Source organism: Patagioenas fasciata, chromosome 1 (assembly GCF_037038585.1).
Source record: "Patagioenas fasciata isolate bPatFas1 chromosome 1, bPatFas1.hap1, whole genome shotgun sequence".
Classification (NCBI taxonomy): domain Eukaryota; kingdom Metazoa; phylum Chordata; class Aves; order Columbiformes; family Columbidae; genus Patagioenas; species Patagioenas fasciata.
Genome location: NC_092520.1, coordinates 22788464 through 22803701, shown reverse-complemented (window position 1 = coordinate 22803701; position 15238 = coordinate 22788464). Strand labels below are relative to the sequence as shown.

At 38.8% G+C, this 15238-nt stretch overlaps 1 protein-coding gene across 6 annotated transcripts in view; it reads left to right on the top strand.

The window, feature by feature from the left end:
• ATP8A2 (ATPase phospholipid transporting 8A2) overlaps positions 1-15238 on the top strand; it is a 347902-nt gene that overhangs the window by 44410 nt on the left and 288254 nt on the right. For 5 of the 6 annotated variants that reach the window (XM_071804368.1, XM_065830605.2, XM_071804354.1 and 2 more), the window contains 4 exons: positions 7933-8032; positions 8625-8723; positions 9480-9525; positions 13726-13766. In XM_071804368.1, coding sequence (XP_071660469.1) covers positions 7933-8032; positions 8625-8723; positions 9480-9525; positions 13726-13766 — 286 coding nt within the window. Of the gene's footprint in view, positions 1-7932; positions 8033-8624; positions 8724-9479; positions 9526-13725; positions 13767-15238 lie in introns of those variants that run through there. The other variant, XM_065830624.2, reaches the window with a different exon arrangement.

Genomic DNA, 15238 nt, shown 5'->3' with positions numbered 1-15238 from the left:
AAAATCCCACATTAAGAGACTTGTCTGTAGAGGCCAAATTGTGTTAGCAAATATAGAGACCAAGAAGCTTTCAGTTTCCATTTTTTTTTTTTTCGTTTGTACTGGGTCTTAAAAGTCAAACTGGCAAGAAGGAATTTCTCATTTAATAAGGCAGAAGCACCACCATTAGGAATTTAGCAATGGTGACTGTACCAAGGCTTCTAGTACTACCACAAGTCCTGTGTTAAACAGGCTGTTGTTTATCCCCAGACAAGGAGTCCCAGACTGTGGCTACAACTTTGTCACCAGGAATCATCTGGCAGATGCTGATGGGACAGTCTGGATTCTTCTTTAGTTTTAACTGTATGTTGCAAATGAAAGCAAAGTATATTGTGTTCTTGGCCTGTAAATAGGTACACTGGAAGCCACTTGAGATTCAGAGCAGTTGGTGCTTTTTTAATGTGTGGGGAGATTCTTGCTGATACTTAGTGAGGAGTTGGCTGGTATCAATAGCCAGTTAGCATTGACCCTTGTAATGTGAATATCTGAAGTAGTGTTGACTATGATCGGCAGCTGAAAATGTGAATAGTGGTTTGCTATGTGCAAGTTTGTTTGTCAGTGCGTATGTGGTAGACCAGGATTCCTCTTGCACTAGAATCTGTCTTTGTTCTTCAGGTAAAACTGTGCCTATGTGTGTTCAGGTCTTCTTGGTAGAGTTCAGACACAGTGACCAGTTGTGCTAGTATTTGTATTACATTTGGAAATCTATTCTCTTGTCATGTGAACAGATTGCTTGCCTGGCTGCAGAAAAGCATTTTGGAGTTCTTCAAAGGACATCTGTATTACATTATGAATGGTACAAGTGTAATCATGTATTAAACTAATCCTCTGCTATCTCTTTTCAGTCTGAGGTAGATACTGTTGTTAACTCAAAAGAAATTCTCAATGTATGTACTTCCCATATTTGAATAATAATAATGCTGATACTCTGCTCATCACTAGAACAATAGATGCTTACATTGTGGTGACACTTGAAATTAAATAATGGCTGTAAACTGAAGTTAGCACTCTGTTTTTTAGATAGCTAGCTAACTTACATGCCTCATTTTGCTGTTTTCTTCAGTTATTTTCATATCAATGCTGTGTTTACTGTGAAACCTATTTTGGGTTTGCACAGTAACTAGATGTGGTATTAAACTTCCTTTATTAGACAGTATTTCTATGTGAACTGTTCCAGTTAGTTCTATTTTATTGAGTTTTACTTGCCAGCAGGGCTACTAAAAAGCAAGGGCATATTTCTGTAGTGATGACCTGAGACTATGGGAGCACATTGGAACAATATAATGTGTACAGAGCTTTTAGTGCTTTTTTTAAACAGTGTTTGTCTAATGTGTTTGTTACCAAAAAATAGCCAGGAGTCTGTTTCCCTTTCTGTAGGGATTGCAGAAATAAAGAATGAATCGAAAGGCTTTTTCTGCTTGTGTGCTTTAGGAAATGCCTCCAGGGTACAGCATTTAAAAGCAAAAATGCTATCACCTCTATTAAATGTGACCACGAGGTCTTGTTTTTTGGTTAAACTGAGCGTAAGCAGTCATGCTAATGCCTGCTCTGTATTGAGACTGCCATGAGTGCTACTGTAGGAGGCCTTCTTAGAGGAGGTAAAACTTGTTTTGGCAACATCAGTTGTTTTAGTTTTAACAGTATTTCACTGCCTATGTATGACAGAAGTCCTGCTGATAGTGGCGCAGCTTGGCACAAGAAATACTGTAGGTTAGAGATACTGAAAAATCCTTACACAGGTCGGAGTTCATTTTATAGAAGTAGAGTAGTAAGATTGTCATGCTTCAGTGGCCAAGAGTCATAATGCATCTTCATGTACTTTTGTCTTAGCAGTGCTCTGTGAAAGATAACAACCGAAACAAAGTACTTGGAAGATAAGCTTGTTGCTGATGCAGCTTCTTAGGGAAGGGCACATAACTCAGCCAAGCTGGCTTTGTCAGCCTAAACATCTCTCTTCTGAAATGAGAGTTGTGCTTTAGGGTAGATAACATTACTTGCCAGCAGAAGCAATGGTAATCAATTAATATTGCTCTTACTGTCTGTCGAGGGTTTAGATTGCAGGGTGACAATAAAACCCTGGCAGATGTATTGTGAACCTCCTCCCCTTCCCCCCCGACATTGCCCCTCCCTCTCCCCCCTTCCCACTAAGGACAGGCGATCGGGAGGGAAAGAAGTGCAGAGAGAAGAGAGTTGGAAAAATTAGAAAGATTTTACTAATGCTACTAGTAAGAATAGAGAAAATAATACAAAATACACAAAACCAATCTTGAAAGTCTCAGCAATGCAGAGCCAGCACCCAAAGTCCTGGATTAGACTCTGTAGCCAACCGGAGCTGGATTCAGTCTCTCACTAGGCCTCAGTTCGCAGGGACTACTAGCGAGGTCCTCTCCTAATGTCGGCCATAAGCAGAAGGGAAAAAGGAAAAGGGTCCTCGTGATCTCCCGCTTTTATATGAAGTATTCACGTGAATGCAATGTTATACACAGCTGGTCAGTTTCTTGGTCACCAGTTTCTCGTTGCCCCTCTTGCGAGATGTCCATCAGTGCTTGTCAATAAGTTTGCATTCCATTGCTAGGTTTACTGAAACATCTGTCTGGTTCTCCAGGAAAATGCAGCTAACATGAAGGCTTTAGCTGACAGGCAAATTCACTAAAAGAGAAACTTGTTTTTTAATGCAACCAGGACACTGCCTCACCTTTTTATTAGGTTTTAGTGTAGGACGGAACACTAATGATGTGCATTACTATAAAGTAATGTTCTAAGAATATATTTGAAGAATCTGTGGTAATTTAATTTCTCCTTCTATAAAACACTCAAACCTCAGTGGTCCGTTGTCTGTCTGCTTCTCTATTTTTAAAATTTGGTTATGTATTAAGTGTTTAATTAAACTTGAAGTAAACTCTTCTTCAGAAGAGCTTCAGTGGCTCATGACAGCAGACTCAAACTATTTTGGTGGAACTGTACCTGCAGGGGAATTAGTAGGCTGGCTTGACATGTCTCAGGTCCCTTAAACCTATATGAAACTATCTTTTTCTCCTCAAGTCCTATGACTTGAGAAAAGAGGACTGAGATTCAGAGCCTCCCAAATGTGGAATGGTGCCCTTAGTTGCTTCTGGTGGGAGCCCACCCTTTAAATGAAGGTACTGCTGTGCTAAGAAATGTGGGGAAGTGGTGAGGTCCTTGAGATGAAAACTGTCCCACTGGTAAGAGTTTTAACAAGTTACTGGGCACTGCAATTTGAAGCTGCTAGAAGTGTTTTCTGCCAAAGTTGAAATGGGTTAATTCTAATGTAGTTGGATACTCCCAATCAGTTTGTCTCTGTGGGTAGTTTAGGACAACAGATTTATCATCTTCTACAGTATTGGAACAGCTTTGTTGGGAAGTATCTCAGATTTGTTTCAGTAATGAGATTGAAGAATGTTCTCTAGACAAAGTTATGAACTGTTGTGTTTTTTGAGAGTATATGAACCTGTACAATGTGCTATTGCAATTATGGAGAAACTGTAGGGGAGTACAGGAAAGCGTGGGAACAAAAGGGGCACTTGGTCTGTGGACAGTGTTCACTCCAGAGCTGGGTGACAGATATTCTAATATGTTGACTCATGGTTCTTCACCTTCCTCTGGCAAACTTTAAACAATAGTATCTTGTAGGATTCAAGTCTTGTGCTTTTTACTGTACAAGAGCAAGTCTTGCTCCTTTTACACTCCTCTATTCTGACGCAAGCTGAGAGTCTGTTGCAAACTATCTAGAGTGTTTAGAGACAACATATGTTTTTCTTAACTGATGGAAGTGTACAGGCCATATGCAGCATAGTGAAACCCTTACTGGCCTGAGTCTTCCTCTGCAGGAGCTGTAGTCTCAAGGATTCATCTGACAGAGTGAGACTCTTTGATTAAGAAGGAAAGGACAATGGTTTGTACTTGCCACCCTGGAAACAAAACCACATGTGTCTGAAGGAGGTCTTGTTTTCTGTATCATGATTAGCCTGAAGGTGAAGTTCATCTCAGAGTTGTCGATCTGAATTCTCAAGGAAGGGGTGGAAGTACTTTAGATGGCTGGCTGGGAAAATAGAGTTGGATTCTGCTGCAGGTTGCCAGTGCAGAGATGCTTCTCAAGGAGGTAACCTCTGCCTCTGTCTCTGGCAGCCTTTGCCTCTTCAAAGATGAGTCAATAGAGTAAAACTTTTCATAAAGTTTTGGGGAAAAAGGGTAAATGGCAACTATGGGACTTGTCGTGCAAAAATCCAATGTTAATAAATGGAGGAACTATCCTGGAAAATTAGTTCTGAGTTTCTTGGCACTCTGCTGCTTTTCATTGAGCGTTATTCAAATAACTGACTAATCCTTAATACTTTAGTAGTACAGTAGTGAGTTAAAGTATGTGAATGACACTCTGTTTTTTTTCAAATTATACAGTGATTGCTTTCAAGAAAGTTTCTGCACTGCCCTAGAAACAGTGGGGTCACACTTTCAGCTGTACTGTTGTCTATCTAAACTCATTTATTTAACATAGTTTGGTAGTGTTCCTCCTGACTTGCACAGTGGTGTAACTTGAAACATTACTTACATGAATTAAGTTGCAGATATGGAGAAGGCAAATCTTCTAATGTTTGCAGACCTATTTAAACATCAAACTTGTGTAGTTAACAAAGGCTTGCATAGTTAAGAGCTGTTGTTTTAGGAAAAAAGGTTTGTTTGGTTTCCAGCATGTGCTGCTCTCCTTGCCTCACCACGTGAGCTGCAGACCTGCTGTTCTTAGAGTGTGGGACCCTGTCCTTCTTTGAAGATGAGATGGCTCTGATTTGGGTTGGTCAGAGGGCTAACTTTTGCAGACATTTATCTTTAATGACAAAAACTGTGTTATGAATGAGCTGCCTGAATTTTCTACCTGTTCACTTGTAGACTTTAACTATTCTTTCTGAGCTTTGATTATCCTGAAGTCATCTATCATGCATCTGTCTGTTTGGAGGCAGCACAAAGTGTTTTTTATTTGTAAATGTTGTATTTGTCCTTTAGAGAGCTGTTCCTTAGAGCCAAATTAATGAAATACTCCTATCTGTCTTGGACAATTAGTTAGCTTTTCACAGGAGGCTTTCTTTTTGAATAATAGTGTGCACCATCTTATTATACACTGACATAGTTACTATTGTGGGGCTGCATGGTAACAGCTGAATGTGCTCTTTTCTAATTAGAACTGTACCTATTTGCTTAAGTAACATGATGGATGGCTACAGAAATGGATGGAGTGATTAATATGTATAAAGCTAATTCAAAAAGCTTTATTATGTTGACATTAACATGATCATTAGAGGAAGAATATTGTTTGTACCAGTTAGCTGCAAAGTTGGTAAATGGTAGAATGTTGTTTAATAAATGTTTCAGCTTGATTTTCTTTAAACAAATTCTTGTTCTAAAATATAATCATAGAAATGTGGTATCCAAGGGAATACTATTTTGATATAAAAATCTGCCAACTTTGTATTTCCAACTAATACTGCTTGGGGAATTCACGTGTAGGTCTGAACTATTAACTGAATTAACCTGTGTTTTTAAAGTCACAAGGTACTTCTGAGGCATGTATGTTTATTTCTGTCCTGTATTACAGGAAGCTTATTGCATGTGGGACCAAGTAAGTGTGGCTTAAAACAAAGGATCCAGTTGGAAGAGACAAATAGCATTTCAAGGAAATAATTTATCTTCCTTTATACAAGTGTATTATGTTACATGCTGTGAACCTGGATGCATCTTTTCACTCAGTTGCCTTAGTTGGTGTAATTTATGGTGAAGTATGACCACCTGTGACTTGTGTGAAATATCACAGAGTACTTTAATATATAATTCTGCTGAACAGTAGTAGCAATAGGCAGTCTACAGGCTGTAGTGCTGCAAATACTGTTGTGTTGCCTCTTCCAGAGGTGCGGTTAAAATAATAACTGATTTGTCTCAAACCTAGTAGGGATTTGTAATTGCTTGAAAAGGAGGCTAGGTAGAGTGGCAATACAACTACCACAGCCTAATAAGATGAGATCACAGATGATATTTAATTGATTATTTTATTTAGCATGCCCCACTGATTCTATTGTCCAAAATAGAGTTGCATGTGACAAATGGTGCTGTGCTGTCCCTTGTTACTGTTTTGATTCTCGAAGATGTAGCAGTATATCATTAAATGGAGATGGGGAGAAAATGGTTAAAGCAAGTGAATGGTCTTGGAGAATGCGGTTTTCTAACCTTGTACATACAAGACATGAAAACCCCACTGAACTTAATTGCCTGTGGGTCAGGGTTCTGGTAAGAGTTTTATGCATAGCAGTTAATCGTGAAAGGCAGATTGTGTAGATAAAGCCCTTGATTATGGTCATCCTTCATGATTTGTGAATAGTAGTGCTGTGGAATTCAATCCATCTGGAAGGCTTATTGATGTGAGAGAACAGGAAAAGCATCTCACACAGGACCAGCTTTAATGGAAAGGTGCTCTTGACACTTAGGAAACAGCAATAAACCAGCTTTTTTTCCTGTGTTTGAGATGTTAAATTATTTCCTCAAGCACTGATAATACTTCTTTCCTGAGAAGAGCATCTTAGGATTTTCAGTTCCTTGGAAGTATAAGCTGCCTTAAATAAAAAAACAACAACAAAAAACCCATAACCAACTACTAAAGCAAAAACAAAACACCAGAATCTAACCAGTGAAGAAAAATTGCAGAGGGAGAAACAAACTAATAAAAACAAATGAAACAAAATCACAACACACACAAAATCCCCTAACAACAAAACAAACAAAAAACCCCCAAACAGCATGATACCCCAAAACACAAGCAAAAACTCCTGTCACAGGTAGTGTGGCTCTTGCAGCACTTATGCTGGGTGTTTGGGGGAAGACACTTGAACTACAGCTGCAAGCTCTTGGTTCTTACAGCTCCAACTTGTGCTGGTGCCTAATAGTTACCAGTGGGGGAAGGTGCTGTGCCAGTTTGTTGGGAAAGCAAGGCGGAGTTTTTTCCTTGTATAATGGAACACTATGTGCTACTGGACAGACTCAGCCTCTCAGACAGTGCAAGGAAACTCATCATGCTGCAGAAGTGATCTCAAGAATACATGTGGATGACTGACTTACAGCCTATGTGGTCAGAGAGCAAGGACTTGCACAGAAGAGTCTTCATCTCTCTTTACATTGGTTTTAGTAACTCAACAACATGAGGGTGGTTTTAAAAAAGCATTTAAAAATTGAGTGGTTAACTCTTTTTATCTTGAACACTTGTTTGTTTTCCCCTCAAGTTATACTCATGCCCATCATGAGTTCAATGTGAAGGAAACAAGAAATTACATGAGTTGTTGAGACAACAGTTGTTTTAAGGTAGGAGAAATATTAATGTAATTAGTCAGGGGAAATAATCAGGAAAGATTAATCTAAATAACTGTGCATTGTTTTGGAGGGTTATTTCTGAGTATAGAGAGGCTCTGAACTGGGAAATGAGGCATTTTAAAAACAGCACTGCGGAATTTCTGATTTCTCCTGTGTTAACCTCTGCCATCCCCTGGAACTTAAATCCATGTTTTGATAAGGGGTGAGCACTTAATCGGGTATGTGGAGCTAAGGTACAAGGTTGCCTGTTTGTGGTGCTGAAGTCTGGGTAGTAAATTATCTGGCGGTTTATTTAATAATAAAGGTACAAGCAAATGAAGTGGGTCTGTCAGCATTCTTGGTCTGTGTGGTACCTCTTGTTCTGTGCAGCTCTTCCTCATAACACAGGCGCCTTCCTTCATGCTCTATATTTGTCTTTACTGTATGAGCTTTCTAACACTGACTTCTAGAAGCCTCCTTCAAACTTCTTGGGTGTAATCCCTGTATGACTTTCTAGTAAAGTACTAAAGTAAGTCTTCTAACCTGCAGCACAGCGAAGTACAGCGTGGTGACATTTCTACCTCGATTCCTGTATGAGCAGATAAGAAAAGCTGCAAATGCATTCTTCCTCTTCATTGCCTTACTGCAGGTATTGTTTTCTTGGTTTGCCCTGTTAAAATGAAATTGTAATGCAGTGAAAGTTGTTGCAGTTCTTACACTTAACTGCAAAGAAGTTGTTTTAGATATTTTAATAGTAACATTATTGAGGTATGTATTAAATAATTGAAATTAGAAGGTGATGTGGAGACTTTTTCCAATGTACGTTGTAAAATCAAGCTACTTTTATTCTTACTAAGTAAAAACAAGTAGTACTGTAAAACATTGAGCTATTGACCATACTGAGAAAGCATTTGTGGATTTTTGTTAAACTGTTGACTGTTTAGGTTGTCCATATTACTGCTGCTTCCAGTTGAACTACATCAGTTGAACGCTTTTCTTGTGAAGAGATATAGAATAAAAGACATGAATGACAGCTAACTTTATGGTAGTGGTTTCTTCAAGTCTGCTGAGAGCTTAGGCTAGTTTGCCCACTGAAATTAGATATCAGTCAGGCACAAATGGGAAAACTCTGTGTTCTCCTTTTGAGAACTTTGCATGAAGTTCTAAAGTTGATAAAACCTGATAAACCTGATTTTTAAATAGAAATATAAAACGAGTCTTCCTTCTCCCTCTCTTTGCAGCAAATTCCAGATGTCTCTCCAACAGGAAGATACACCACCTTGGTGCCATTGCTATTTATTTTAACAGTTGCTGGCATCAAAGAAATCATAGAAGACTATGTGAGTATGATAACGGGGAAGGCTGTGCTAAGACAGTGTTTCAAAAATGCCACAAATATCTGCATCTCTGAAGTCTACTGAGACTGCTGAAGAGTAGCAAGATATCGTTTTGGTTTTCAGAGCTCTAAACTTGACTAGAATTTCTGTAGCATGTCCAGATCAATTAGACATTTTTATTGTAGATGATAAACAAGGAAACAGTAGTAGTCAAGATGCTTGTTTCTGTCTTTGCAAACTTGTTCATTTTTACTTTTATTAGAAAGACCTGTTGAGGAAGACTCTGGAGTCCTGACAGATACGTGGGTTTTTCAGTTTGTCCTGAAAAAAGGCCTGGGTGCAGAGCAAGTTTAGCACAGAGCAAACTGTTTATATTGATTATAATAGAGGCCTTTTTGCGCTGCAAAGTTCTGATGAATAAAATTAGAACACAGCACATAGAGTATGTAGTGCAGCTGTCATCTAAATATACTGTCTCATTGGTCCTCTTATTTTTCTTCCAAAAAACAGTTTGGGAAACTTAAGGGTGCTGTTGTTCTTGATCCAGGCTTGAGCTTGACTTCCAACATGGGGACTTTGACTTAAGTTAAATTACATTGTTTTACTAACAGTTTGTGTGTAGATGATCTGTGTGGCTTACAAAAGAAAAAGTAACAAAGGCAAAAATGACCCACTGTATTATCTTGCAGTTTCATGTTTCTAGCTCTATAGTTTTGGTATCTGTAATGAGGTGTAATGAAATGTTTTGCTTCCTTGCAGAAAAGGCATAAGGCAGACAGTGCAGTGAATAAAAAGAAAACCATAGGTAAGACTAAATAGTCTTTATGTTAAATATGTTAAGTGCAAATAATGAATATGAGAACTTTGACTTTAGAACAATTCTCTTGCTTAAACAGTCATGATGGTGGGGAATGTATGGTTTTTTTGGACTACATAGTTACTGGTTTGTTAGGATTTTACCAAATGTTTCAGACTACTGATTGTGTGAGGCTTAGGAGTGAGGCGTGGGAGTCATTACTAGAATTTAAAAGTTTGTGTAATTTCAGGGTTGTCCAGAGCTATAGAGTTCTCAGCTCCTCCAAGAGAACCAAGGAATTTCTCTGCTGCCAAACTCTGTCTTGGTTGTTCTTTAAGAAACAAACAAATGAAAGAAAATGAACACCACAAAACAAATAACACTGCTCCCCCCAGCAAGTGCTTGAAACACTAACAGTTGGTATCAAAGGAATTTTTAGTCATTTTTGTAAATGCTGCTGCCCTTAAACTATAGGAGGAGCTTTGGGCATTTTGTGGATTTGTTTCCTGGATGTGTCACTGAAAGAGAATTTAACACTGATACCCTCTAAACGCCTATGTGTATGTCTGATGTACTGATGCTTCTCGGCACTGAATACTTGAGGACATCACTGTTTTCTTCATCTCCCTTTGCTGAAAGGCTGTGCAGAATCTGAAGTCTGATGGCCATGCCACGCTCCGTCTGTGCTGCAGTCGCAGATCTCCGTGTTCCTGTGTTGGGCAGCTCCTTCGCTGCTCTGGGTAGATCTGCAGATGAAACAGAAAACAGGGAGACCTGACCTTCAAGTAGAGCCCCTTCCTCCCAAACACATTTAGCTTAAGTGTCAAGAAACAAGAGAAACACTTAAAGGAATGAGTGGAACTGAGCAACCTGCTAGCTCCATGCTTCATTTAACAGGGAAAGTGTTTGCAGGACTATTTTCAGTGGGTTGTTTTTTGTTTGTGCTTGAGAAATTAAGTTGATCATTGAGACTCTTTATTAATGAACATCAAAAAGCATTGCTTTACCAATTCTTCAAGGTAATTTCTTTACAAGAGCCTGGGAAAATGTTTTAAATGCAAGAACACTGTTTATCAGTCATAAGAAATGAATAATTGCTGTAGCACTACAGGCCTTGTTATAGGTAATAGGAAGGATGGTTCTTTCAAGGGTCACATGGGCAGTTCTAATTCATCTGTAGTTAGAATAAATGTGCTAATGCACTTCAAGGGAGGTTTATCACAGTGATTGTGGAGAGGTGACCTTAAAAAGACAAGGTGTTCTTATGGAGCAAGTAGAAATTACCATCCAAAATTATTTTAGGTCAGGTTTTTTTTTTACATTTGAATATTGTGAATACAGTTTTCAAAAATATACTTAAAACTGTATCCTCATTTTTCTTAAGAGAATGGAAGAAGAGGCTCATTCTTGACTTACATTAAGATAAAGAAAAGCTAATTTATATGCAAGGTGGGATTTTAGATAAATTAAATTTAGCTTTTGTGTATGCCTTCAGATTCTTCTTATAGCAGAGTGAGGTCTAGTCAATACAGTCAGTACAGGAGCAGCTCAGGTCCCTCAAAAGTAGACATCTACTCAGCTGCTGAGCTGTGTTCTGAGCTACACTGCCTGCAAGGACCAGATGCTTGCTGCAGCAACATTCATGTAGGCTTTGCATTTATCTTCATGTTTAGTTTTTTGAGCAGTAGTATATCTTCAAAGCACAGTTGCTGTATTACATTTTCCATTGAAAAGATTGGTTTGTTTTGGAGAGTGGCTTTGATGTGTAGGAATTAAATTTGTTTTGGAGGAAACTAAATTACAGGTTCTGCTCCAGGTGAGTGCTGTACATCTCCATTAGGAGCTGGAGCGTATTTGACCTGAGCCAGTGTTTCATGTTTTGGTCAGCTTCATGTGGTGTGTGTGAAGATGGCACGAAATCTAGAGATCAGACTAAATGTAACCCCAAGTGAAGGCCCAGAGCAGCATATTGTGTAAATGTAGAGAGCTCAGTAAGAAGTCTTCTGAGGTACTGATTTTCTTGTTACCAGATTATGGAATAAGCCATGAGCTTTTACGACTGTATGGGTTGCCCTCAAATAGTAGATGAGCACAGGGCTAGCAAACTGTTGCACTACTTATGGGAAATGCTTGCCCTTCAGGAACAGCACTTCAAGTGGCCATAAACACCCAGGTGTGAGTGGCAGCATTAAGTCCTGGGTCTTGAACATAAATACTCTCTTTTTTTAGTTTTCAAAAGTCTTAGAAGGTTTATATTGAAACTCTGTTTTTGAATAGGAGCAGTATTTTTAGATGCTTGTTCTTTATTATATTTTAACCAAACACCTTTTGACACTGAATAATTCATCATTTTTCCTCTCTATAAATAGTCTAGAGAAGACAGTGTTTTCTGTCCTTTGGAGTACTCTGTGAAACTGGCTTAAGCAAAGTAGAATGTGTGGCACAGCAGCTACAAAATTTTGCAACTGTTTTATTTTTAATGGAAGCTTTTGAGTTAGATTGTGAGATTGAGTTAAAAAAAGAGTAGTTGATTCAGTAATTTGCTTGACTAATTTTATTCAATTTATTTCAGTAAGCATGAAAGCTGAATGGTTCTCTTAAGTAAATTGTCTATGAAACAAAGTTCATGGCACTTGAAACTACAAAATACCTTAATTGCATGTGAACATAAAGCGGCATGAACTGTTTGCTGAAATGTGTCCAGAATTTTCTGATGGAGCAGGGAGTTGTTTAAAGTTGGGCACAGGAGATGCTAAGTGTTGCAATTCTTCTCTAGCGGTTTTTAGTTTTGAGTCAAGGCTGCAGGTATGTGGGTTTTTCACTTGAGGTTCTGGTCTTAGACCTTTTCATGTTTTCTGAACTACACAGAGCTCAATTCAAGCACAGCTTAGAAGAGGGAAGGAAGGGATGCAACGAAACTGTTCACCCCTAAACTGCATGTGTGTGTTTGAGTGGAAGCACAGCAATTTAGATGCATCAGTAGCAGTGCCTTCTACTTGTGTGTGTGGTTTGGTGTGTGTGTGTGTGGTTTTTTTTTGTTGTTGTTGTTGAGTAGTTTATTTCACTGTGATCTGTCCTCAGGTGTGTGGCCTGGGAACAGGAATCTAGAGGTGGGTTTCTTGTACTTAATCTGGTCTGACAAATGCTGTGTTCCTGTTTGTGGAGTGCCCTAACCTGAGTAGGATGGCTGGGACTATTCAGCAGAACTGTGTCTTCTGGGAGTTTGGTATGATTTTTCAGATGAGCTATGTATGTGAATTGCACAGTACTGAGGACAAAATTTATTCAAAGTAGGAAGTGGGCTTCTTTACCTTTCATATCTTGCATACTACACTTTTTGAGCACTTTCAAAAATTGGCTGAAGCTGGTTTCAGTGAAGGGTTTGAGTTTGTTGGGATGTACTTGTTGTGTTCCAACCTGGACTGGGTTTGGTTGGCCAGCAATGGCTGGGCATAAATTTTTGACCTTGCTGGTTTAGGCTATGGTAGTATTAAGTATGTGTAGAAGCATCTGAAGTAACTACTTGGGTGGAAGAACATATTCGAAACCAAGGCCTGTGTTAGTACCTTGTTTGTTGTGTGGTGTGGTTTTTTTTTTTTTTTTTTTGCTTTCAGTGTGAACTTTAGCATTTAGGATTCTCTTTCTGTCAAACCTGATCTTTGCTTTTCAGTAGGACTTTGAGCCTGCTTGACAACTAAGCCTTAGCCCTATAACAGTGATTTATGGTAGTGAAGTTGGATGTGTTAGAGTCAAAACATCCTAAATAAAATGCAGGGAAAAAGATGAGAAGTGAAAATTCTGTAGTAAAGTCATACACAGAGTAAAGGTGCTTCCTGGTATTGATTGACAGGGGGCAATAATGTGCTTTGTTTTAAGGAAGTTCACTTCCCAAACAAGTAAGACTGCCTATCTGCATATTAGTGTGAAATGATGCGAAGAAGAAATAGTGTCACCAGCTGTTGTCTAGCAGATGATAAAAATCATGTAATTTAGATACCAGGGGCAGATTCTTCCACTTATCTTGGATGCGCATGCGTACAGCTGTGGACAAAAGTGTGATCCCAGCTTCTGAAAAGTAGTTTTCTGATGTGTATGTTAGTTCCTATTCTGGTCAATGTCTGCTACTGCTGATAAAGTTGTTTTGAAATTCGTCCACTTGGATATTTATTCTAATTTAACTTTCAACTGTTTGTTTGTTTTTTTTCCCAGTGCTTAGAAATGGGATGTGGCAGAACATTATGTGGAAAGAGGTAAATAACACTTTGAATGGTAAGGAATAGAAGACGACATTCTAGAGTCTTGCGGAAATAAATGTGAAGGCCCAGAGTTGATGCACACTGAGAATTCCCTGTCAGGTGGGGTGGGAGGGATCCTTTCTGTTGCAGTAGTGAAAATTGCCCTGAGCAAGGCACCCGTCTTTAAATGTTTGTACTATGTTTCTTTCAAATGCTAATGAACTGTTTTAAGTGTTCTTGCTTGGACAGTTAATATGCTCCAGGGTATAAACAGTATTTTGTTCTCAGTCTGCACCAAGAAGGGTAACTTTTCACTGCAAGGCTATATCTCCCTTGAAAGTCCAACAAAGGCTTATTTTGCTACCACTGCTAAAAAGCTCTTAAGTTTTGAGGCTAATAAGTGTGCTGTTTGATCAAGTAAGGAGCACAAGCCCTGCTGCTACCTTGGGCACTTGGAACCCGTGTTCTCAGAAGCCTGGTGCCAGGACCTTCTGAACTTTATTTCTAAAACTTGTTGAGATCCTTCAGGATGTATTGATCTCATTGTGGCTATTAATGCCTTTTTAAGGACAAAGTTAGCCCTGTTAACTAATACATGAGAAAAAAGTACACCCTTTAAAACCTTTGGGAAATGAGACACACATCAAGAGACCTAAAAGCAATTCTGCTGAAGTGCTGGTATTAGGATACAGTAGAAACTAAAGATTGCCAGGGATTCTGGTGGCTAATGATAATGCCTGTTTATGCTGTTCCATATCCTATTTGTAGTGAGAACAGTGAATTAAAGATATTTAAAGTGGAACCTGGAATCTGGTGTTCTTATATGCTTAGGCCATTCCTGAATTTGCCTGTGTCTGTCTGTATATTACGCCAGCTTGTGTTTGTTGGTAGGGAATAACAGTTCTGTGCTAGCCACCTTTAAGGCAGACTTCTGATCATTTGTTTTGCTGGTATTGGTAGGGAATTTGTGTTCAGTGGTATCAGAGTAAGGCTAATGAATCTGCCTTTTCAAATATGCCATATCTTTCAATTTTTATATATTGATGTGCTTAGAATGTTTTAGGTCCATTTCAGACTCTCAGGAGTGCGTTGGTGCTGAGCAGTCTGATAGCTACCAGGCAAGCTTGGCTTAATGTTTTGAGTGCTGTTGGGTCCTTCTTGGAGTGAAGAACACATTCATGCGTGCCAGAAACTCTTAGGTCTTCATCTTCTATAAATGAAGACTTTGCATGTCTCAAGTAACTATATGTCAGGGAAGAACTGGTTGATATCTACTTGTACAGGCATTATTCCTTGCAAGTGACTAGTACAAGCAGTGTATCTGAAGAAGGTGAAGGCAAAATTATAGGGATGACTGAGTAGGTAAGTAATATGGAGAAGGAATAGGAGAAACTCTTGATACTTGAAGAAGATAAGTATTAAAAGATATAACTTCTTCACGAGGTGAAAAAAAGACTTTAGGTTAAGTAAGACTAAAGGATGAACTC